Raw genomic sequence first — 25800 nt, forward strand, 5'->3', positions numbered from 1 at the left:
TCAGTCTCTCAACTTTTACTGTATCTTGATGATGTGTCTATCTACTAACTACACCTTACCTAAAGTAGATTTTCAATATATTCTTTATTAACAAATAAAACATTAGAATAGCACATTTTATATCCTTGTGGCCCTTTCCTCTTGCTATTTTTTGCTTCTTCACAGGTTTAACGTAATTGGATTCTATTGCCTTTGCAGACATTTGTTTCAGGTAAAAATAAAATAACATTGACAGTACGAAATCCAAAATAATTCAAAGACTGCTGTTTCCTCACTGTTGTTCTTTGCATCATACACCTCTCTGATGTTCAACATTTTTAAAAAAATCATTTCTCAAGGATACCTCATTAAAATTATTTGACTAAATTTAGGGTGCGTTCGTCATACCATATCTCTCCAGAGACATTTCAATTCTGCTTCCCTGCAAGAATCCCCTGTGACTATTTTGAGGAAAAGAACAGATAAAACCAGTCTGTTTGTGTTGGAAACAATAGTTAGCAGCAAACCACGTCTTCCTGCCAGAAGGTAAAGAGAGTAAAAAGAAAATTATAACCCATCTCTCCTTCCCAAAATTTACTTAGAGCCAAGCAAGATACTCTATTACTACGTTCTCCTAGCATCTAAGGTTAGGATGTTGTTAATTTTATGGAAATTTTGGAAAACAAGAGATAGTCAATGCCTGGCCTTGGATTTCATAACTTGAGATAGTTCTTTTCATTTCAGGGATTTTCTTTCCCACAAATTTTTGCTCATATGCCATGCAGCTCGCTTCTTTTCCACAGCTATTATTTCTTGATTCACACTCACGGTTTTAGCCCTTTCCTTGTGAACTAAGAGCTTCACTTCATTAACCAGCAAAATATGCAACTTGATCACCTCTATTTGCCTGTTTCACTGTAAGTAGTTCCCTGATCCCACGTTTTTCTTTTCTTTTGCTTTTTCTTTCATCTGTTTAGGTTTTTGAGAGTCTTACCCGCGTTCCAGGCAAGCATAGTCTCTGGTTCTACTGTGTCATCAGTTAAAAACTTAGGGCAGGGGTCCATTTTGCTGCTGCCCTTCCCCATTTCCACAGCTTCTAGTTTTATTCCTAAATAGCAAGTTAATGCCAGAGACACTGTGACTTAATGAAAAACTTTGCAACACTACCTGAGTATCAGCCTTTCAGATCTAATATGAGTTGACTACTTGGGACCGCCCACAGAGCTTTTGCCACCGTCTCACCAACTCTCTCCTGGATCACAAGTTGCAGGACCTCTTGAGTACTGTGCTCACAATCTGGATGTAGCACCTTCTGCCAGTACCTGGGACTATGTCACCTTTCTTTCAAGGCCTTCTCGATTTCAGGAATAAATTTCCTACCAGACTTATTCTTCAATATGTTCTGTCTCACTCTACGCACCCAGAATCATTCTGCCAAATTCCAGCTACACATGATGTAAGTATCTTATTGCATAAGAAAATCAAAGATAGAAACAAGTCATGAAGTCCACGAAATGCTCCAAGAGTAAAGCATCAGGCGCTGACACTCAATTAAAGGAAGGCAGCAGAGCATCTGGGCTGGAGCAGTCAAGTTGCTACCACTTGGGATTATATCATTGTAAGCATATTTTTTGTTTCTCACCTCATTTATTTTTTCCATTTTCTAATCAATTTATAACATAGATCACTTAACTTTGGGTGTTAGAATCTCTTCTAGAAAGTAATAGATTATTATTTAATTCAGAAAGGAAAAGCTTTAAATTCTGAGTTTGTTTAGGAGTATATAAATATTAGTTTTGATGGCCGTGATTCATTTATTACGTTATTAATTCTCTATATAGGCAGTAATGACATTAAACATCTTGAAAAAATTGTGGAAAATAACTCTCTAAAAAAACAAACTTCAAAATGTTTCAGTTTCAGAAAATCATTAGAACATGTGGTCATTGGTAAAATATTTTATTTTTATAATATTTTAATAAAAATAAAATATTTTACATTTTATAGTGTTCTACCTAATTTTTATACACATATGATCAAATTTTTAAAAGAAAGTAAAGCACATTTGATAAATATATTTTTCTTATACAGATGTGTTTACTAGACCTATCGAGCGACTCCCTCAATATTAAATGGCTAGCGATCTAGAAGGCAGGTACTAGATATAAGTTTCTTAGCGCTGGCTCGCTTATACTTTAAGAATTTAGTACAACTTGGTGGCTAATTTATTGGTCCATTTCATTATATATTTCTCAAACCAGCAGAGGCGATCAAAAAAAGTAATTCTATACTCACTAAATCATTGTTTCTTGTTTGCGTTTACAGACTATGAAGAAATCAGCAATAAGAAATGAAAAATCAAACGTCTGTGAAAGAGTTCATTCTTCTGGGATTAAAAGATGACCCAGAGCTAAATGTTTTGATTTTTCTATTTCTATTTTTCACATATATACTCAGTATAGCTGGAAACCTGACAATCATCACCCTTACTCTGATAGATTCGCACCTCAAAATTCCCATGTATTTTTTCCTTAGGAATTTCTCTTTCCTAGAAATCTCATTCACAACAGTTTGTATTCCTAGATTCCTAGTCAGCATTGTAACAGGGGATATGACCATTTCCTATAACTCTTGTATGGCCCAGGTGTTTTTCTTCATACTCCTTGGTTCAATAGAATTTTTCCTTTTGGCTGCTATGTCCTATGATGGGTATGTGGCTATCTGTAAGCCATTGCATTACACAACAATAATAAATAGCAGAATCTGCAACCAGCTTGTAATTAGTTCTTGGCTGGCTGGGTTTCTCATTATCTTTCCACCTGTGATCATGGGACTTCAGCTAGATTTCTGTGACTCCAACATCATTGACCACTTCACATGTGACTCTTCTCCTATGCTACTGATCTCCTGCACAGACACAGCATTCCTAGAGCTCACGGGATTTTTCCTGGCAGTATTCACACTCATGGTAACCTTAACATTAGTGATTTTTTCCTATGTGTTCATCCTTAAAACAATTCTGAGAATCCCTTCTGCTGTGCAAAGGAAAAAGGCCTTTTCCACTTGTTCCTCACACATGATTGTTGTCTCCCTTTCTTATGGAAGCTGCATTTTCATGTATGTCAAAACTTCAGCAAAAGAAGGAGTGGCTTTAACCAAGGGTATAGCGGTGCTCAATACCTCTGTTGCCCCAATGCTGAATCCTTTTATTTATACCCTAAGGAACCAGCAGGTAAAGCAGTCCTTTAAGAACCTGGTCAAAAAATGCTTCTCAAATAAATTTAATCATAAATAAATTCATGGCCTGAACTTGAAATGAAACCTTATGTCTAACAAATATTAATATTGTTATATTTCTCTATCCACTACTATCTTCAACTTCTTTTTCCTTCAGGTTTTATTATCTATTTATTTCATTTTGACCTCACATGGTTCAAGTATCTTTTCATATTTATGTGCTCTAAACATTTTCTGAGTATGAGTGATTTGATGTCACATAAATGAGAATAACATTTAACAAGAATGCCAGAATTTTGTTTTCACAATCTTTGAAGTACTTTACCTTTGGACACCAATCAAAAGCTGAATAAAAGTTATCTTCAAGCCATTCTAAAAAATTATTTCTCCCAGTGCATAAGCACAGAGTATTAAAATAAGCTCTTCTGGGAGGTGAAGTCTCCTACCTCTAACGGGCTTCTGTTTGTCCTTGTATCGCTTACGGTTTTTACATTATAAATGTTGATCTCTGCTAGTTGAGGCATAGGTGTTATATCTTCATTGTGAATTCCATTCTTTAATATTATAACATATCATGTTTAATGTTTTTTTGAACGAAATTCCAAAGTTACTAGATGTATGGCATTGATATTTCTGTAAGACCCCAATTCACTCACGGTGGAGCATCTTTAATGAACTACACTGCTGATTGCTCCACAGCCCATTACTTTCTTTTCATTTGCTGATGGTGAGCCTGGAGCTCATCTGAGGCTCCCTTACAAAGAATTTGTCTTGCCTTTGGTTTCCTAAGATTCAATTTCCTCTCTGATTTTTTTTGGCAGTTAAAACCATATGCTTTCTACCTCCCAGGTAGTTCTCAAAATGTCTGGTATACTGATGATATTCTAAAATGTTTTCTAGTGTTTGTATGATCTCATTCTTTTAAAACAAATATATCTCTTTCAGATTTTTTGTGGACATTGGAGTGTGTGGATTCAAGCATGTTTCTACTGCCCAAACTTTGACATAAATCTTTTCTATAAGAAGTTCTTGATTATAGCTCTACACATATAAGAATAAAAATTCATTTAGTTTTCATCCATTTGCTTCTTTCCTATCTTCTTCCACACGGGATCCACATGAACACATGAAATCATCTACTTCACCATCAGAACACTTTTCCTTAATATTCTTTTGAATTCCTTTGGGTTCTCTTTTCTCACCATTAAAAAACTAACAGACATTTTTCCAAAGAAGATATGTGGATGGCCAACAGGCACATTAAAAGATGTTCACCATCACTAATTATTAGGGAAATGAAAATCAAAACTACAATGAGATATCACCTTACATCTGTAAGAACGGCTATAATTACCAAGACAAAAAATAAAAAATGTTGGAGAGGATGTGGAGAAAAGGGAGCCCTCATACACTGCTGGTGGAATGCAAACTGGTGCAGCCACTATGGAAAACAGTATGGAGATTCCTCCCAAAAATTAAAAATAGAAATACCATATGATCCAGCTATCCCACTACTGAGTATTTATCCAAAGAACTTGAAATCAACAATCCAAAGAGATTTATGCACCCCTATGTTCGTTGTAGCATTACTCACAATAGCTAAGATGTGGAAGCAACCCAAGTGCCCATCAAGTGATGAGTGGTTAAAGAAGATGTGGTATATACATATACAATGGAATACTACTCAACCATAAAAAAAGACAAAATCATCCCATTTGCAACAACATGGATGGACCTTGAGGGTATGATGTTAAGTGAAATAAGCCAGACTGAGAAAGACAAACACTACATTATCTCACTCATGTGTGGAAGATAAACTAACACATGGACAAAGACAATGGAGTAGTGGTTACCAGAGGGGAAGGGGCTTGGGGGTGGGCAAAAGGGGTAAAGGTGCATATAAGTATGGTCACAGATAAAAATTAGACTATTGGTAGTGAGCACAATGCAGTATATACAGAAACTAATAAATAATAATGTACACCTGAAATTTCACAATGTTATAAACCATTATGACCTCAATAAAATAAAAAAAAATGACTTCTAGCAAGTGTTTATAGAAACAGAATTACACATAATCAAAAACAGATGAAAATTAACAAATTGTATCTGAGAGTATGAATGTCTAAAACATCCATATGATGTTTACATTTTTGTTTCTCAGTGAAAACATTTACTATATCTGGTTGTAAAAAGTGTTTTGCTCAATTTGATAGTGACTTTGGTTAGAATTGGGAAGTATACTGGACTCTCTTCGTAGGCATCATAGAAGTGAATTTTCCAACTATTCCAGAATTATGTTTTTGTTTCTCTCTTTGATTTACAAGGCTTTTCTTTTTCCAGTTGTTGCTTTGAGGATTCTATGTAGATTTAAATACTTGATATGACTCAAGCAATGTGGTCCTCAATAAAGTCCAGATCCTTCACCCATCTGGGCAGAGAGAGATATTGTGCTGGTAGGTGTTTAACAACCAGTTATCAGAAAAAGATACACAGATATATTATAAATTTTCCTAATATAGTTTACAAATAATAATAGAACATACAATAAACCTCATTGTAAATTCTATATACCCAACTGATTTTCACAGAATGATTTCATTGATTTTCACCCAACTCATCTCCATAACCAACTTACGTTTGCAAATCAGCCCCAATTTGACAAATGGAGTTGAATTTAACACTGTGGCGCTCAAATGCACAATTACAGTCAGAAGTTTCAATACACTCAGGATAATACCTCCTTAAGTGGAAATAGGTAAGGTATCCATGGACCTCAGATCCTCAGAGAAATTTGGTTGGATGTACAGAAATTGGTAGATATATACCCTTCTTGTGAGCATTGTAGAGGAGCTCTTGGGATTTTTCTTTACTATCCATGTGTTGGATATTTGGTACAAATATAAGCAGAAAGAGGCAAAGCAGTGTGCAGAGGCTTTTGAAAAATTCTGAAGCTTTAAATTCAAACAAATTAAAAGAGCTACTAGAAATAACATTTTTACTAATCAAATCATGTTTACCATAAAAATAAGTATATCCTTTCATTGTTATTTCAGGAATATAATTTTTCTGTTTAATAGTATATTTTTATGCTTTCTACAAGTAATCTCAGTTATGCACAACATTAAAAGCTGTCTGGACATTTGAGTATTTTAAGAAACGATGTTAGGTGACAGCACATTTGAGTTTCTGTGGCGGATAACTAAACCTGAACGAACAAGTAAACAAATCTTGTATAACATCAAGGGTGATATCAGAAGCAAAAACTGAAGGGAAAAAATCCTTTGTCTCATTCAAAACATACCGGAATGTTGAACATTCTCATTCATCACCCTCAAGGAAAGGACACCCAATATTGTGGAGAAGTGCTACATCAGCCCGGAAATAGGATTAGTAAGGACATTTGCCATTCTTATAAATGCAGTTAGGACTTAAATAAAAGTACTACTTTACATAGTGGAGAGTAGACTCATGATAGTTAGCAGGTAAATAAAAATATGTATCCAAGAAGAGTAAATTTACAATATTATGAGAGTGTGATAATGGATTATTAACTAAAAGTAGAATGTCTTGCTTAAAAAACATTAGGATTAGAGTGGAAATCCCTCCTAGACAGTAAACATATCTGTACGTCATTATCATAGACAGATTACCCACATACAGCAACTAGAAGGATGTGCAACTGTGACATACAACTATCTACTGGGGCTTTGGGGGGAAAATAAATAAATAAATCTTTAAAAAGTGTGTGTGTGTGCGTGGTAAGTTTCTTTACTGTTGTCTAGTTCTCTTGTTTCTTCACCTATTTTACAGCTAAAACGAAGAATACAATAATAAAGAAAGAAAATAATATGAAATTACTCGGAAGTAACAGAGTTACTTCTTGGATTGACAAATGACCACAGTAGCAAGTTGTACTTTTCATGTTTCTACAGGGTAAGTTTGACTGGGAACCTGATCATTGTCACTCTCACCCTTTCAGATCCACATCTGCAGACTCCGATGTATTTGTTCCTTTGAAATTTCTCATTCCTAGAAATATCATTCACGTCCGTCAGCACTCTCAGGTTCCTTGTCACCATTGTGACTGGAGACACAACCATTTCCTACAACGGGTGTGGGGCTCAGCTCTTTTTTTGCATCTTCTTGGAGGTGACAGGGTTTTACCTTATGGCTGCCATGTTCTTTGACCACTACACGACTCTCTAGAGAGTATCTTAGAAATGAGAGATAAATTATGTCTTAGTTTTCCTTTATTACCAAAGGCATAATACTACCTTTATTTTTCCATTGCCTCTTTTACAGTAGGTCCCCAAACTCCACCCTCATATTCAAGAAAATGACTTTTGGAAGTATTCGAGAACTGCAAAAAATGAGTTGAAACCTAGTTCAATTTTGCCTAAATGCAAAAGAGAATAGATTTCAATGAATTTCCTATAAATACAGTATTTTCTTTTTAATTTTTTTACTATGAATAGAAACCAAGATTTTTTAAGAAAAAGATTGCATTCTGACTCAAAAATAGGTTTTACAATGGCAAAATTAGCATATAGAATTTTATGGGCATTAAGTTTTCAATAATACTATGCATTTCAATAACTTTAATTTTCACAAATGTATTACTGCCACAATGAAATAAGCTAAGTATTTGTCATTATTACCTCTTTTTATGACTGTAGAAAACATTTTTCAGTATGCTAAATAAGTAATCAAAAGTATATAGCAGGGAATTATCAAAGCGGAGATTAAAATCTAGGTTTTTTAAAGTGGTAAAACGCAGATTAATTTTTCCCAACTAAACACATTCTGAGATCTGAGTTTGCAATTTTGATGGATAACTATTTTGCCACTTCTTATTAATGCATGTTTATTATTCTTTGTGCAGAATCAGAACACTGCAAATGTTTTTGAAATCATATCGAGAGTTGACATCCATTCTTATTTTTTCTGACAGACCTACATACTTCCAAGTCTACTCATGCCAAATAAGACATCAGTTAGATAATTCATCCTTCTGGGACTTATGGATGACCCAGAGTTACAAGCTGTGATATTCTTCTTTATGTTGTTCACCCACTTCTTGAGTCTAAGTGGACACCTGACCAACATCATGTTAACACCATGTAACGTTTGTTTGAAGACTTCCGTGTATTTCTTCCTCAAAAATGTGTCTTTCTTAGAAATTTCATTCACAACAGTCTGTATCCCCAGGTTTCTTATCAGCATTGCTATGGGAGACCCAATCATTTCCTATAATGCTTGCATGACACAAGTATTTTTTTAATCCTTCTGGGCTCCACAGAATTTTTTCTTCTGGCTGTAATGTCCTACGATAGCTATGTGGCTATCTGCAAACCTCTACGTTATACAACTTTCATGAGTAACAAAGTCTGCATCCAGCTTGTAATCAGCTCCTGGCTGGCTGGTTTCCTCATTATCTTTCCCCCAGTGATTATGGGCCTCCAACTAGATTCCTGTGATTTCAACACTACTGACCACTTCACTTGTGACTCTTCTCCTATGCTGCTGATTGCCTGCACAGACACAGAGTTTCCAGAGCTTGTGGCACTTTTCTTAGCAGTATTCACATTCATGGCAACTCTGGCCTTAGTGATTCTCTCTTACACACTCATCCTTAGAACAATTCTGAAGATTCCCTCTGCCCAGAAAAGGAAAAAGGCCTTTTCCACTTGTTCTTCCCATATGATTGTGGTTTCCATCTCTTATGGGAGTTGCATTTTCATGTATGTAAAAACATCTGCAAAAGAAGGTGTGGCTTTGAGCAAAGGTGTAGCAGTACTTAGTACCTCTGTTGCTCCCATGCTGAATCCCTTTATTTACACCTTAAGGAACCAGCAGGTGAAATAGGCCCTTAAGGACTTCGCCCAAAAAATGCCATTGTCAAACAAGCACTAATCATTATGAAGTCTGTAGCTGAAACCACAAATAAACCACACCATAAATACAAAGACAAATCACTGTTCTAGGTGGTAGGTATCCACAAGGGAATAGAGTACAAAACTTCCTGCCACTTACTTCTAGTGAGGGGACACACACATTAAACAGTCAACATAGCAGAGAAGTAATTATCTAGTACTTTAGTAAGAGATAAATGCTATGAAAAAAATAAAATACTTTAAAGAAAGGAGGGTAGAATTCAAACTAAATAGGGTGGTCAAAGATTTCACAGTCATTTTATAGCTTTCTTTAAATTTCATTTTTCTACATTTAACCATATGTTTCTGTATTCTTTATTTTTTTTCTTTTCTTAATTTCCCCAGGTCCATATAGTCATTTCACACATGTCTATATGGAGAGATTTCACACATAGGGAGATTGCGAGGTGTTACTTTAAGTAACTATCGTCCTTTAATTTCAGAAGATAAGTAGCAAGCACTAGATAGTCTGTTCAAATCTTACATGAAAATAAATGATCCAAAATAAAATTCACAGCAACCCACAATTAATGAGTGGAGTGGAACCCAACTTCACAACTGAGAAAACTATGTTTTATGATTATTTCTAGCAATGGACTCTGTTTATTCCCTCTTATTTCCTTAATCTATTGAATCAGATATTCTGAATGTGTATAGGGAAAAAATGTTGATAAATAATTATCTTCTACTGTGAAAATGGGTTATTTCAAAGTATCAGGTTACTTTTCCACCAACTCTGCTCCATCAGAAATATTTATCTATATCTTTTCAGATTACACACCTCCTATGAAACAATAAACTGGGATTGTGAGAGGCTGCAGCTGTTGGGGAGGGCGATCTCCTCCCATGAGTGCTATAAACAGGGTTCTTAGGACTGACTGCTTTTACATTACGTGAGTGACTTTTGTTTTTTTGATATATCACATTATCAGAAAACAGAAAAAACTTGATCCATGAAGTCAATGAGGATTTTGAAAATCAAAGCTAGATTTTTACACAATGCAGGATTTTAACATGTACATACAGACCAGAGGACACAATTGTATTGGTACTCAAATAAATAAGGGGAGATCAGAGACAAGTCACTCACCTTTGCTATTTTCAAACAACCACTCTAAGTAGCTCACACTATTTATCAAGTAGGAATTAAAATATTGGAATTAAATGTTAAATTCAGTACCCTGAAAATTAAAAAATTCAATACTATGTGTAAAACCAAAGAAAATAAAGATAATACGGAAATTAATAAAAATAAAGAAAACAGTAAAGCTGATACAAAAGCTAATAATGCAACTTCTGCAATTCTAATATCATAAAAGTGTGAGACAAACATAAATATTATGAGGTTATAATACTCCAAATACTGACAAAAGAGTAAAATTATATAATTATATGACACTAATGTAATTATGGTAGTATGTATAATTACATATAAACATTCTCATTTAAAAATTTTTTGGGATATGGTATTAATTAGCAAATATTCATAAGGTAAGAGATAATCTGAATATATATTTTAACTGTGGAAAAAATTACTGAAAAAACGTACAAAGTTCTAAGAGTTGTGCCTTCAGAACATTCCCAAGATTTTATTAATATATTATTAGATGCATAAACAATAGATGCATAAACCATTCATTTAATGTGTTTGTGTGTGTGTGATTCTACACACTGTAGTTTATTAATGTATGGCAGAGTTCACTTACCAGAACACACAGTGGAAGGAATTGAAACCTTAGTAAATTGAATGACTGGGCTCTGTGCTTTATATATGTTTTGAATTTTGATACCTAAAGACAGAGTCTGTAATCTTATATTTTTGTAGAAGATTGGTGTAGAGTATCATTTAAAATGATTGAGAAGGGTTAAAAATAATTTTTTAATCTCAAGCATCAAGGAAACTATTAAAGTGTTGAGACCAACAGAATTTTCCATCTAGAGGGGATTATAGATATATTCTCATCCAGGGATAGCAAATAAGAGACATGCAACTAATCCCCCTTTCCCAAGTCTGGGGCAAATAATTGCAAATAAGTTGCATAACTATTTCTTGAAGAGTGAGGATATCTCCTCAGAATCCTTCTCAACACAGTACCAACATCCTAAGAGTTGACTTGTGAAATGAGATTTATTGTATCCCAATATAGTCCAACTCTCTCACTTGTGAAATGAAGAATGTGAAGCCCAGACAGGGGAAGGAAATTGTCCCAGGTGACTCAGTGAATCAGCACAAATTTAGATCTACCTCCCAATTCAGTTAACTTTCCATACACCATGATGACTACCTCCTTGTTCCTTTCCTGGTTGTGGCTCCTACAATAGTTTATACATTCCAAACAAAGCATGCATGCCAAAAACTAGGAGCACTTTATGGTAGCACATATAACATCAAACCCAACAAGAAGATTCATGGTATGTATGTTTCCCCAAAAACCATAAAATGTTTTTTGACAGCCAATCCCTATCTTAAACAACTCACAGGGTTTTTTTTGGATACCAGCCTTTTTCTCAATCCCCTGATATGGCCTCACAGGGCACTCCCTGGCACGCGTCCAGCCAGAACGAAGCTTTGTTGAAAATCTTCAGGCACATGACATCCCCTGCCTACTGCTGCTTATGCTATAAAGTTGCCCAGATAATACCCAGGGCTGCTAGAGGATGCACAGCCTAGGTTCCAAATGCTCTCTCCTTCTTCCCTTAGTGCAGCTGTTCACAGGGCTCCCTAGAGGAGAACGTGAAAGGACCCCATATTTTTTTAAATTGTGATAAAAACACTTAACATGCGATCTACCCTCTCAACAAAATTTTAAGTGCACAATACAGTATTGTCAACCATAGGCACAATGTTGTACAGCAGATCTCCTCCCCCAGACTCTGGCAACCACCATTTTACTTTCTGTTCTCTGATTTTGACTAGTCTAGGTACCTCATATAAGTGAAATTGTAAAATATTTGTTCTTTTGTGACTAGCCTATTAAAATTAGCATAATGCCTTCAAGGTTCATTGATATTGCATCATGTGTCAAAATTTCCTTCCTTTTTAAGGCTGACTACTATTACATTGTATATGTACACTGCATTTTCTTTATCCGTTCATCTACCCATGAGCATTTAGCTTGTTTCCATGTCTCGGTATTGTGAATAAGGCTGCAATGAAAATGGGAGTGCAGGTATCTCTCTGAGATTCTGATTTCAGTTCTTTTGGGTATACATCCAGAAGCAGAGTTGCTGGATTATACGGCCATGGTATGTTTAATTATTTGAGGAAACAATATACTGTTTTCCATGGCAGTTGAACCATTTTACCTTCCCACAAGCAACACATAAGGATTCTAATTTTAGTACATTCTCCTCAACTCTCACTGTTTTCTGTTTTTGTATATACATACACTGAATCCTAAAGTTGGGGGAGGGGCAATGGTATTTTACTCTATCACATTGGTGAAGATTAAAAGTATTCATTTTGCTTATGCTGAGTTTGTGTTAAAATAGCCATTCCTATAAAAGTATGAGATACAAATGACCATTTCTCTAGAGAAATACATAAAAATATGTATGGACATTTTAAAGTATGCAAAGTTATGACCAGTAACTTCTTTTGTGGAAGCTTACTCTCAAAAGATAATAGGACAATAATGCCAAGATGTATATGTGTATCTATATATTCTAATATTATTTACAATGGGGAATTTTAACTGCTCAACAAAGAGGAATTTGATTCATTATGGCATATCCATACAATGAAACCATATTCAGCCATTAAAACTGATGTTGGAAATGTGTATGCTAATATCAAATGGTTAACTATCGCTCAAAATGAAGATTTCTTAATTAGGTATAAAGTGCTTAAAATTACATATATCACATGAAGACGATTTCTTTAAAATAAAAAGATTCATGTTGTGATTTTTCTCTTAAATTATATTTGTCTCTAGAATGGTGATAAAGTCTAATAATCCAACTATTAACTAAACCTCTGTTTTTGAAGTACCATGATTGGTTATACAAAAGTAATTTAAGTATACCAGTTTTCACTTATATGTTCAACAAGATACTGTTTCAAAGAAGTTATATTTTTCAGCATTGCATTTATTCACTGTGGGGTGACCTTGCTGCTTTATTTGCTCGTTGGTAAAGAATAGCTTTCGTACACAGTATAAACTGTATCTTGGGTTTTATACTAATAGGTTGGAAATCATATAGAAATGTAAAGATGAAATTTGAGTTGCTTCTAATTTTAGATGTATACTAGTTACTTAGCTCAATTGATGATAGGAGATGTACTTCCTAAGAAAATTTTAGCTAGAATGATGTATCTCAAAATTCTTCAATAATTTTAAAGTTGTTTCGTAGACAGTGGAACCAGGTGCTTTTTTCTTAATAGTCTTCTGCCTGATTTGACTTTCATATTTTAAACTGATTCTCCACAGTGTTAAGAATGATACATGGATCATAGGAAAATGAACATCAGAAAATCTTGGTTTATTTTTGCTAAGCTTCCCCCAGCCCCCAAATACCTGGCCATCATCCTGCTGGATAATTTCCTCAAACATCTCCTGGGACACAGGTCCCAGAATAAGCCAATTAAAATATACTCACTGAAGCTGATCTTCTGCGTGATTCATCAGTGCCCTGTTACTATTTTCCCAAAAGTCATTAAGAATTTTTCTCAAAGACTATTTCTGATTCAAAAAAAAAAATATTTCTGTAGCAAAACACATTAAAGGTGGTAGGTTTACCTTTCTCCTAAGGAAAATAAATAGAAATTGCCCTCTGTGAAATATCAGAATAGCCTATCAAAAAATAATTCTAGACTGTTTTTCTTTTGTAATTTTCCTCTGAAGATTTGGTATTAAGATGGCAGGTGGAATATTTCAGGATTTGAGATTTGGGACAATGGCGGGGAAAACATGAGGAAACTGATCCATTGGATGTTTTGCGATGAAACATCAAGGATTTTTTTACAGCTTTGTGGGAAGAGAGAGAAAAACAGTTATTTCTCTACAAAGTGTTAGCCTACTGCTTGTCTTCTGATTTAAGATAATTGAGCACATTAGTTTGCATTCAGTATTTAACACTAACCACCAATCTTTTGATAATATGTAAGTATTCTCAGTTTATTTTTATATGATGTTTCAGCTTCTATTCATTATACAGCGTTGATTACTGCACATTGGTGAGTTTTTCTCCCTCCTTCCCTCCCTTATATATATATATTCAATAGTTAAATCAATAAACTGAAATGTAAAAATATATTAAATGATGATTTCTATCAATTAACTGCAATATATGGAACATGGCATGCTTTCCTTAATATTGGTACATTTATACTTTAGAGAGACCTGATGCATATTTCTGGTGTGGGTGTCCAAGATAGTTCTAAATAACATATGTAAAGTATTAGTATACTTCATATCTGAAGTCTATATATGAGTACTCCTGTACTTCATTAACATATTTTTTGAACATATTGTTTCATGCTCAACTATTAGCTAGAATTTTAAAAAGTATTTTATTGGGAATTTTGAAGCAATAAAGTAAAAATCAGTAAGTAAGGGGTCCAGAGGCTCTATTAATATCTGGAAATAGAATGTATAGTAGGTTGAAAATATATGGATACTGTTTAATAAATCATTGTTTAATGTCAATAAAAGTTCATAATACAACATTAAAATGACTTACTCTCTGATTGTTTACAAAGAAAAGGTCAACAGATAAACTAATAGAGGTGGTATTCACTACTTCCAAAAAGAACATTTTAGAATTCTCACTAGAAAATATTACTTAGGGTTGGGTTGATCACCGGTTTCCATCGTCAGTAGGAATTTTATGCCTGGAAAAGATGACATAAGGTAAACATGACATCCTCTGCATTTTGACTCTATATCTTTATTATTTAACAACAAAACATGAGAAGAATTTATGTTCAATTAGTATATTTCTCATGTAACAATTGTAAGAAATGGAGGCAAAGTAAACATGCTGCAAGGAATCAGAGGACATTATTCAGAGAATAAAGTTGACATTAAACACAGAAGATACACCTGTAAGATATACAATAGAATTAGGGAAAATGGGCAATGTATATGTAAAAGGACTTTTTTAAAAGCCCCAAATACTTGTTGTGAAAATACAACCATTACTTGAAAAAATAGGTGCAGATATTTATGCTTGTCTAACTGGTTTATTGTTGTCTGTCTTGATTTTGCCAGTACAATTTGTCAAAAATAAAATATTTTTTCCCAGTTGGCGGATTGTCTTTTCATTTCATTCATGGTTTCCTTTGCCTTATAGAAGCTTTTTAGTCTTATGTAGTCCCATTTGTTTATTTTTTCTTTCATTTCCCTTGTCTGAGTAGACACAGTATTAGAAAAGATACTGCTAAGATCTATGTTTTAAGAGTGTGCTGACCATATTTTCTTCTAGGAGGTTCATGGTTTCAGGTCTTACATTCAAGTCTTTAATCCATAAATCAACCACCAGAAATGAAAAATAGAATATCTGTGACAGATTTCATCCTCCTGGGTCTGACCAATAATCCAGAACTACAGACTGTGGTTTTCTTCTTTTTATTTCTCACGTATGTACTGAGTGTCACTGGAAATCTCACTATCATCCTTCTTACACTGCTGGGTTCCCACCTGAAGACCCCCATGTATTTTTTCCTCAGGAATTTCTCTTTCTTAGAAATTTCATTTACTTCTGTCTGTAATCCTAGATTTTTGATTAGCATCCTAACTGGAAACAAATCTATTTCCTAACGCTTGTGCAGCTCAGCTATTTTTCCTGATCCTCTTCGGTCCAACAGAGTTTCTTCTTCTGGCCTCTATGTCTTATGATCAATATGTGGCTATCTGCAAACCTCTACATTACACAACCATCATGAGTAACAAGATCTGCTACCAGCTTGTAGTCGCCTCTTGGCTGGCTGGTTGCCTGGTAATCTTTCCACCACTGGCCATGGGTCTGCAGCTGGACTTCTGTGACTCCAACGTCATTGACCACTTCACTTGTGATTCCGCCCCTTTGCTGCAAATCTCTTGCACAGACATGAGTTCTCTAGAGCTCATGAGCTTTGTTTTAGCTGTGCTTACTCTTATGTCCACCTTGATGTTAGTAATTCTCTCCTACTCTTACATCCTCAGAACAATTCTGAGAATCCCCTCAGCTCAACAAAGAAAAAAGGCCTTCTCAACCTGCTCCTCCCTTATGATTGTTGTCTCTATCTCTTATGGAAGCTGCATCTTCATGTATGTGAAAACATCAGCAAAGGAAGGTGTTGCTTTGACAAAAGGGGTAGCTATGCTCAAACCGCCGTTGCTCCTATGCTGAACCCATTTATTTACACCTTAAGGAACCAGCAGGTGAAAGAAGCATTTAAGGATGTTGTGAGAAAGATACTTTCCTCAAAACCATTGATCTGAGTGCAATTTATAATTAAAACAGACATTTTTTACCAAAGAACCAATAAGTAATTTATTGTTTTGTTTCTCTTCTTACTTTAATCACTTCTCAGAAATATAATTGTTTATACTATTTTGGATTCAATGTCCTTACAAGTTCTCTTTATATGAATTTAAGCATAAAATCCTTACGGAATGATCTGTAGCATTTTCCTATGGTATAACACAAAGAAATGACTAAAGTCACTTCCTACATTATCATATGTACTTCGAATTATATACAGTGTGATAACATTTATCATTGCCTAATTTATTCAAACAGCATATGGCATTACTATTTTTCATCTGTTAAATCATATAAATGTGATATATGAATGTACCTACATATTATATACTTATATTTATATATATATTTATTTATATGTAATATATATATCCACTGCTTTAATATTTTTTTTCTTTAAAATGATACTTAGATGAAACTTATGATATACAGGGATAACTCACATACAAACAAACATTAAATTAAGAATCAAACAATGTTGATTAGGAGGATGTTAGTTTTTATATTGATCAGGAAATAATTAATTAAAGTAACAAACAGTGCCATTAAGAACAATTTGATGAGGTGTGGAACTTTTCTAATTAGAGTTATTACTTAAGGAAAGGCAATAGCATGTAATCATATATCTATAAAACAGTTCTACAGAGAACTAGCATCATTTGGCTTGATAATGATGCTCTCTGGGGAACCTTACCCAAGACTGTGGTTTATAACTCTATACTCATACCATATCCAAGCTACTAGTATTGTTTTCTCTCTTTTATAAGTTCTCAGTCTAGTTTTGATAAGATTCACCCAGTGTTGTATGCAGGATTACATTGCTGCCAAATATACATAAAATACAAAACCAGATTAAGAAAAAAAATTTATTGGATTGATAATCTTGAGAAGACTTCTAAATTCCAGAAAATTCTCCTTAGCTCAGGAACCAAAAAGGATTCATAGGCGTCATGACTTATTGTTGTTCAATGTCATTCTTGCATGCTTCTCCCTCTGTCAGTTTTTTCTAAATCATTTTTTTATTTGTTTAAACTTTCTTTTCTTCTTCTTTAATAGATATTCTTTTGTCAGGATAAATAACAGTACTTTGCAGCCTCCAATTCACTCTTTTCAATTCTTGATACAATGGGAAACAACTCCCAGCCAACAACTCCAATAGAAGGGTCACTTTAAAGAAGTGATTGATCCATCTTCGGGTGTTAATCACTGACCATCTGTTTAATCCAGGAGGATCGGTTACATGATTCTCAGCCACAGAGTATTGGTTAGTTTGAATGTACTGATGTTAGGTCACCTAGGTTCACACTCTGGCACTGTCATTTGCAATCTTGAGACTTTGCCGGTCATCCTAAAAGTACTTTTGATTTTTGTTTTGTTTTTTGTTGGTTTTTTTTTTCTTTGAGGAAGATTGGCCCTGAGCTAACATGTTGCCAATCTTCCTCTTTTTTTTTCCTTTTTTCTTCCCAAAGCCCCCAATACATAGTTGTATATCCTAGTTGTACGTATCTTCTAGCTCTTCTATGTGGGACACCACCTCAACGTGGCTTGATGAGTAGTGAGTAAGATCTCAGGATCCTAACTAGTGAACCCAGGGCTGCTGAAGCAGAACGCGTGAACTTAACTGCTGCGCCACCGGGCCAGCCTCAACAGTTTTACATTTTACCATAGGCCTGTTTTATTTAGAGGTAATTTTTATAGTATAAGGTGTGATGTGTATGTTGATATTGATTTCTTTGACTATGGATACCCAATTATTCCAGTTATTTTCCAATTATTAGAAAAATGATACTTCCTTGATTGAATTGCCTTTGTACCTTTGGCAAACCTTACTTGAATATATTTGTAGATTTATTTCAGGGCTGTCTATTCTCTTTGACTAATGTGTTTAACTTTTCATGAATACCACACTGTTTTTATTATTGTAAAATTACAGCAGGTTTTTCTGTGAAACCTCACAGTTCATTCTTTTTAAAAATTGTGTTTAATATATTTTTGTTGCCTTTTCACATAAAATTTAGAATCAGACTGTCAATGCTAAAATGTCCGCTAGGACTTTGGATTGCAATGAATCTGTAGATCAAATTGGGGACAACTAACATCATAAAACATTGACTATAGCAAAGTTGCAGGGTACAAAATCACTCTACAAAAATCAGTTGCATTTCTGTATGCTAATAACGAACTACCAGAAAGAGAGCTCAAAAAGATAATACCATTTACAATTGCATCAAAAAGAATAAAATATCTAGGAATAAATTTTACCAAGGATGTGAAAGACCTATACAATGAAACCTACAAGACACTATTGAAAAAAATCGATGATGACATAAAGAAATGGAAAGACATCCCATGCACATGGATTGGAAGAATAAACATAGTTAAAATGTCTATATTACCTAAAGCAATCTACAGATTCAATGCAATCCCAATCAGAATCCCAATGACATTCTTCACGGAAATAGAAAAAAGAATACTAAAATTCATACGGGGCAACAAAAGACCCCGAATAGCTAAAGCAATCCTAAGAAAAAAGAACAAAGCAGGAGGCATCACAATCCCTGACTTCAAAACATACTACAAAGCAATAGTAATCAAAACAGCATGGTACTGGTACAAAAACAGACACACAGATCAATGGTACAGAATTGAAAGCCCAGAAATAAAACCACACATATAACGGACAGCTGAATTTTCGACAACAGAGCTAAGAACATACAGTGGAGAAAGGAAAGTCTCTTCAATAAATGGTATTAGGAAAACTGGACAGCCACATGCAAAAGAATGAAAGTGGACCATCTGCTGTTGTCATTCACAAAAATTAACTCAAAATGGATCAAAGACCTGAAGGTGAGACCTGAAACTATAAAACTCATAGAAGAAAATATAGGCAACTCACTATTTGACATTGGTCGTATATAGATGAGATGCTTGCATTGGCAGTTCCAGATATGCTCTACAGAAGAGATGGGTTGTGGGGGCAATCTCCATATCTGGAGTTATCACTAGGGTAATTATCTCTTAGGTGATTTTACTTAGCAAGGATGCTGTGTTTTCTTAGACAGCATTCTTAGTTGAGGGTATTTTGAGGGTTAAGGGCCAAAAAAATGTTTTGATTTATGCTATCCACTACAGAAGCCACCTGTGATGGTGAAAATTAGGAAGTCAGATATTTAGGCCTTGGCTGCATGATAGGAGTGGGTTAGTCATAGGTTTAGAAGTCATCATCTTAAAACATAATATCATATTCTGAGATAAAATTTTAAAAAAGGGGATATATAGAATGAGAGAACAAAATATTATCAAGAGTTAATTACAGAAGACAAATATTTAATGGTAAACTTTGGAAAGCCCTGAACAAGAGGAAAGAGAGAATGTGAATGTGGTTCTTTAAATACAGGGATGAAGAATGTACTAAAAAGAGAGGTTGTATAATAAAAAATAACAAATATTTATTGAGCTTCTGAAACTGTCAACCTACAAAAACAGAAACCAGTTTTAGAGGCAAAATGTTTATTTGAGATCAAAGAATTCCCTTTTAGGGGAGCATAGATTCAGGTAGAAACCCAAATAGTGTTCTGCTAGGGAGTAAAAGTCAGAGACTTTTAAAGGCAAAGAAGGGAGTTTGTGCTACAAAGAATTTTAATGCAGTTGGAGGCAGAAGCTAGTCTTGGCAAAAAATTGATTGACTGTTGATTCTATCTTCAGAAAGTCCACAATCCTCAGTCTTTGTGATCAGGATGTCTGTTCTTCTGCTGACTTCTCAAACAGTTGTTTGTAAAACAATTGACATTTTGGCCCAGTCCAAAGATTTGGCCCAATCTAAGGTTCAAGACAGCAAAGTAATCTCTCTGGAGAGGCAGCTCCGACTCCATTTTAAAACGGCTCCACTATAGTCAATTTTGACAGAAACAAACACCTTAAATAACCTAACTTACTCTCATCAAACAAATAAAAAATCAATCAACTAAAAAAAATTCTCAGTAATAAACTATTAATTAACCCAAGTTGACAGTGAAAAACACCAATAAAACTGAAAGGTTAGATAAACTTGATGCAAGTCAAGTAGGCATAGTTAATTATGTCATAAACACACAAAGTCAGAATTTAGCAATATTGATTTAGTGAAATCCAGTAAAGAAATACATTCAGTTTGAAGCATTTATTTTTCACAGATACTTTTAGGGGAAGGGATGATTCATGATGTATCTTTATGTCTAGGTAAAAAGAAAAAAAAAAAACCAAACATATTGAAAAAGCAATAATGATATTTATTATCTATACTATCCTATTGTCCTCAGTTCCTTAAGATGTTGATTCTAAAAATGTGGCTCCCTAATGAGGTAGCTGAAAAGTTCCAGCTCCTAGTGACCTTTTTTAAGTAACTAAATTTACGTTGTGCTTTATATATTTGACTCTTTTGTGATTATGGTTTGTAGGAATCCAAACCTGGTAAAATATGTCACTTGGACAAGGCAAAGGGCTGATCTTTCGCTATCATAAATTTACCAAGAGAATACCACTGTTTTTTTTTTTTTTTTTTAATTTTTTGTTTAAGGCAGTAACATTGGTTTATGACATTGTAAAAATTTCAGGTGTAGATCATTGTACTTCTATTTCTGCATAGATTACATCACGTTCACCACCTAAATACTAATTACAACCCATCACCACACACATGTGCTGAATTATCCCTTTCACCCTCCTCCCTCCCCCCTTCCCCTCTGGTAACCACCAATCCAATCTCTGTCCCTATGTGTTTGTTTATTGTTGTTATTATCTACTACTTAATGAAGGAAATCATACGATGTTTGACCTTCTCCCTCTGACTTATTTCATTTGCATTATACTCTCAATGTCCATCCATGTTGTCACAAATGGCTGGATTTCATCATTTCTTATGGCTGAGTAGTATTCCATTGTGTATATATACCACATCTTCTTTATCCATTCGTCCCTTGATGGGCACTTAGGTTGCTTCCAAGTCTTGGCTATTGTGAATAACGCTGCAATGAACACAGGGGTGCATGTACCTTTACAAATTGATGTTTTCAAGTTCTTTGGATAAATATCCAACAGTGGAATAGCTGGATCATATGGTAGTTCTATCCTTGACTTTTTGAGGAATCTCCATACTGTTTTCCATAGTGGCTGCACCAGTTTGCACTCCCACCAGTAGTGTATGAGAGTTCCCTTCTCTCCACATCCTCTCCAACACATGTTGTTTCTTGTCTTGTTAATTATAGCCATTCTGACGGGCGTGAAGTGATATCTCATTGTAGTTTTGATTTGCATTTCCCTGATACTTAGTGATTTTGAACATCTTTTCACGTGTCTGTTTGCCATCTGTATATCTTCTTTGGAGAAATGCCACTGTTTAAAGAGCATTGATATGCATTCTTAGGTGGCCTTTATTTTGTAAGGGCCTCTGCATCTGCAGGTATGCATGTTTTGCATAAAACCAAATTGGCCAAATTTGGTTGACTGATATAAATTTGGATGGTACTTTCCTAACCCAAGAACTCTTTTCCTCTCATTTTTAAGCAAGAGTAGCTGCCAGCCTCCAACTCTACCTCTCAGTGAATAATATGACCCAGGCAGATATGTCAACCGAAAAAACTAGGATAACAATGAAAATGATAATCGCTAACATTGCTAAGTACTTTTAGGATGACCGGCAAAGTCTCAAGATTGCAAATGACAGTGCCAGAGTGTGAACCTAGATGACCTAACATCAGTACACTCAAACTAACCAATACACTGTGGCTGAGAATCATGTAACCGATCCTCCTGGATTAAACAGATGGTCAGTGATTAACACCCAAAGATGGATCAATCACTTCTTTAAAGTGACCCTTCTATTGGAGTTGTTGGCTGGGAGTTGTTTCCCGTTGTATCAAGAATTGAAAAGAGTGAATTGGAGGCTGCAAAGTACTGTTATTTATCCTGACAAAAGAGTATCTATTAAAGAAGAAGAAAAGAAAATTTAAACAAGTAAAGAACATGTTGTTGCAAATGGGACGATTTTGTCTGTTTTATGGCTGAGTAGTATTCCATTGTATATATATACCACATCTTCTTGATCCAATCATCAGTCGAGGGACACGTAGGTTGCTTCCACTTCTTGGCTACAGTGAATAATGCTGCAATGAAGATAGGGGTACATAAGCCTCTTTGGATTGTTGATTTCAGGTTCATTGGATAGATTCCCAGTAGTGGGATAGCTGGATCATAGGGTATTTCTATTTTTAATTCTATGAGGAATCTCCATACTGTTTTCCATAAAGGCTGCACCAGTTTGCGTTCCCAACAGCTATGTATGAAGGTACCTGTTTCTCCACATCCTCTCCAACATTTGTTCTTTTTTGTCTTGGTGATTATAGCCATTCTAACAGGCGTGAGGTAATATCTTAGTGTTGTTTTGATTTGCATTTTCCCTGATGATTAGTGATGTTGAACATCTTTTCATGTGTCTATTGACCATCTGTATATCTTCTTTGGAGAAGTGTCTGTTCATTTCCTCTGCCCATTTTTTGATCGGGTTGTTTTTTTGTTGTTCAGTTGTGTAAGTTCTTTATATATTATGGAGATTAAGCCCTTGTCAGATATATGTTTTGCAAATATTTTCTCCCAGCTGGTGGGTTGTCTGTTCATCTTGATTCTAAATTCATTTGTCTTGTAGAAGCTCTTTAATCTGATAAAGTCCCACTTGCTTATTTTTCTTTAGTTTCCCTAGTCTGGGTAGGCATGTCATCTGAAAAGATTCTGTTATGAATATTCGTAGACTATATTTCTACATGGATATCTGACTGCGCATCAAAATCAGGGTTCAACAATTGAAAGTATCATCTTCTCCCTCCTACCAAAGCTGCTCTCTACCTGTTATATCACCTTACCCAACTTGCCAAACCAGAAATCTGGGATTCATCTCGTACTGCTTCTTTCCTTATTCTTATATCAAATTATTTATCAAAATCTTGTGGGTTCTGCTTCCAAATATTAGTCAAATCTTTCTAATGTTCTCACTTCTCCATACCAACATCTTAGTTTTGTTCATTAAAATTTATTATATGTTATTATTATCTGTTATATGTTATTATTTATTAACATCTTCAATGTTCTGGCTGTTAAAATAACTGTATTAAGTGGGATTATGGAATGAAAATAGAAATAGCCAAGATATTTCAGGTGCTAAGAGAGTTAATACAGGGCAGGAGGTTGGAGGGTGCATAACCAATGGAAGAACTAGGGAAGCAAAGGAAGTGATAAAATTGCATATAGTGCTTGACTATGAGAAAATGTCCATCATTGATCTTGGGTATGTTTGGCAATAGAGCTGGCAATTCTCAAGATGATAGATGCTGCTGGTGAAATCTCATGTTGACTGACAGCTGACTCTTTCATACTGCCAACAGCTGCTGCAAAACTGTGCTGTCGTCTCCTTATTTTCCATATTTCAAATCCCATGAGCACCTTTCTTAGGGCGGATCTTACCTAGAATACTGCTGGCAAGGAGAACCTACAAACGAGTTCAATATAATGAATGAATCCAGCAGCTTACAGGATAGAAAGTCAACCTGCAAAAATAAATCTGTTTCTTTATTGTAGCAAGGAATAGTTGGAATTTGAAATAAGCAATGCCATTACTGAAAAAAAAGTAAAATACTTAGATATAAATCTAATAAAAAATTTGTATGGAATCTATACAAAAAAATATCAATGAAAGAAATCAAAAACTCTTTAAAAAAGAAGAGATATACTGTTACTGAATTCAAAGAATCAATTTTGATTGGATCAAGAAGATGTGGTATATATATATACAATGGAATACTACTCAGCCATAAAACAGACAAAATCATCTCATTTGCAACAACATGGATGGGCCTGGAGGGTATTACGTTAAGTGAAATAAGCCAGAAAGAGAAAGATAAATACTGTATGATCTCACTCATATGTGGAATATAAACTAACACATGGACAGAGAAAACTGTATTGAGGTTACCAGGGGCAACGGGGGTAGGGGGTGGGCACAAGGGGTGAAGGGAGACATATATATGGTGATGGACAAACAAAAATGTACAACCCCAAATTTTGCAATGTTGTAAACTATTAAAACATCAATAAAAAAGAATTAAATTTCTATAATTGATATAGGACTATTCATTTTTTCTCTTTCTTTTTGAGTAAGTTTCAGTAATTTATAATTTTCAGAAAAATTTTCCATTTCATCTAGCTTGTCATTTTTATTGCCATAATAGATTTTGTAACAGTTCCCTGCTAATAACTGAAGTATAGATAATGGTGTTTTCTTTATTATTTATATTGTTATTGATACCCTTTCTTTGCTTTTGTTCATTCTATTCAGATATTTATCAATTTCATTGGTTGTTTAAAATAGCCAGCTTAGATTTTTCATTGATTTTCTTTATTTGACAGATTTCTGTTTCATTTCTTTGCCCTTTTTATTATTTTCTTTTTTCTACTTCTTTTGTGTTTAGTTTGACAGAAGCTTAGATTATTGATTTTAAACCCATCATCTTTTCTATTATAGTTACTTAAAGCTATAATTTTTCTTTTAAATACTGCTTTTGCAGACTGTTGTGGATTTAAGCTGGCTCTAAATTATTTACTGATCTCCCCACATAGAGGTGGAATCCTTTTATTTCCCCTTTTAATCCAGGCTGGATTTGTGACTTGTTCTGACCAACAGAAAGTAGTGAACATGACAAAATGCATATTCCGAGGTTTTAAGAAATATGCAGCTTCTTTCATAAATTTAACATGCTTGCTCTTAGCAACCAGTCATGCAGTGAGAAAATTTCACTATGTACATGGCTACAGCAGGATATTGACACACTCCAGTTAACAACCCAAGTTGAACTCTCACACAAAAGCTAGCCCAAATTGCCAGCCATGTGATTGAGCTATTTTGGACATTCTAATTGAGATGAGTCTCCAGATGGCTAAAATCACAGCCAAGCCAACACTCCACAGAGCACAAGCACTGACTAGCTAAACCTGGTCAATTTCAAATTGTGAAAGATAATAGCTATTGTTATTTTAAACTAAAAGATTTTTCAATGTTTTTTATGTAGTAATAGTTAACTTGTAAGTGTGGCAGACAGGTAGAATTAAGACAGATTGGCATACAATGAAGAGTTTATGTCAATTAGACATACAAATC

General features: G+C 34.6%; 1 protein-coding gene and 2 pseudogenes across 1 annotated transcript; all 3 read left to right on the plus strand.

Moving 5' to 3' along the window:
- Positions 1-2329: 2329 nt before the first annotated feature.
- LOC131416523 (olfactory receptor 6C76-like) lies at positions 2330-3274 on the plus strand. Its single transcript, XM_058559203.1, has one exon. It carries the CDS (start codon positions 2330-2332, stop codon positions 3272-3274), a length of 945 nt encoding a protein of 314 aa, XP_058415186.1.
- A 4920-nt stretch (positions 3275-8194) lies between these two features.
- LOC131415648 (olfactory receptor 6C65-like) lies at positions 8195-9132 on the plus strand (annotated as a pseudogene).
- A 6505-nt stretch (positions 9133-15637) lies between these two features.
- On the plus strand, positions 15638-16576 carry LOC131415649 (olfactory receptor 6C76-like; annotated as a pseudogene).
- The last annotated feature ends 9224 nt before the right edge of the window (positions 16577-25800 follow it).

The sequence above is a fragment of the Diceros bicornis genome, chromosome 17 (genome assembly GCF_020826845.1).
Source record: "Diceros bicornis minor isolate mBicDic1 chromosome 17, mDicBic1.mat.cur, whole genome shotgun sequence".
Lineage (NCBI taxonomy): Eukaryota > Metazoa > Chordata > Mammalia > Perissodactyla > Rhinocerotidae > Diceros > Diceros bicornis.

What these genes read in the sequence shown, in the direction of transcription:
- LOC131416523 (XM_058559203.1), top strand. Translation starts at nt 2,330, where the DNA reads ATGAAAAATCAAACGTCTGTGAAAGAGTTCATTCTTCTGGGATTAAAA.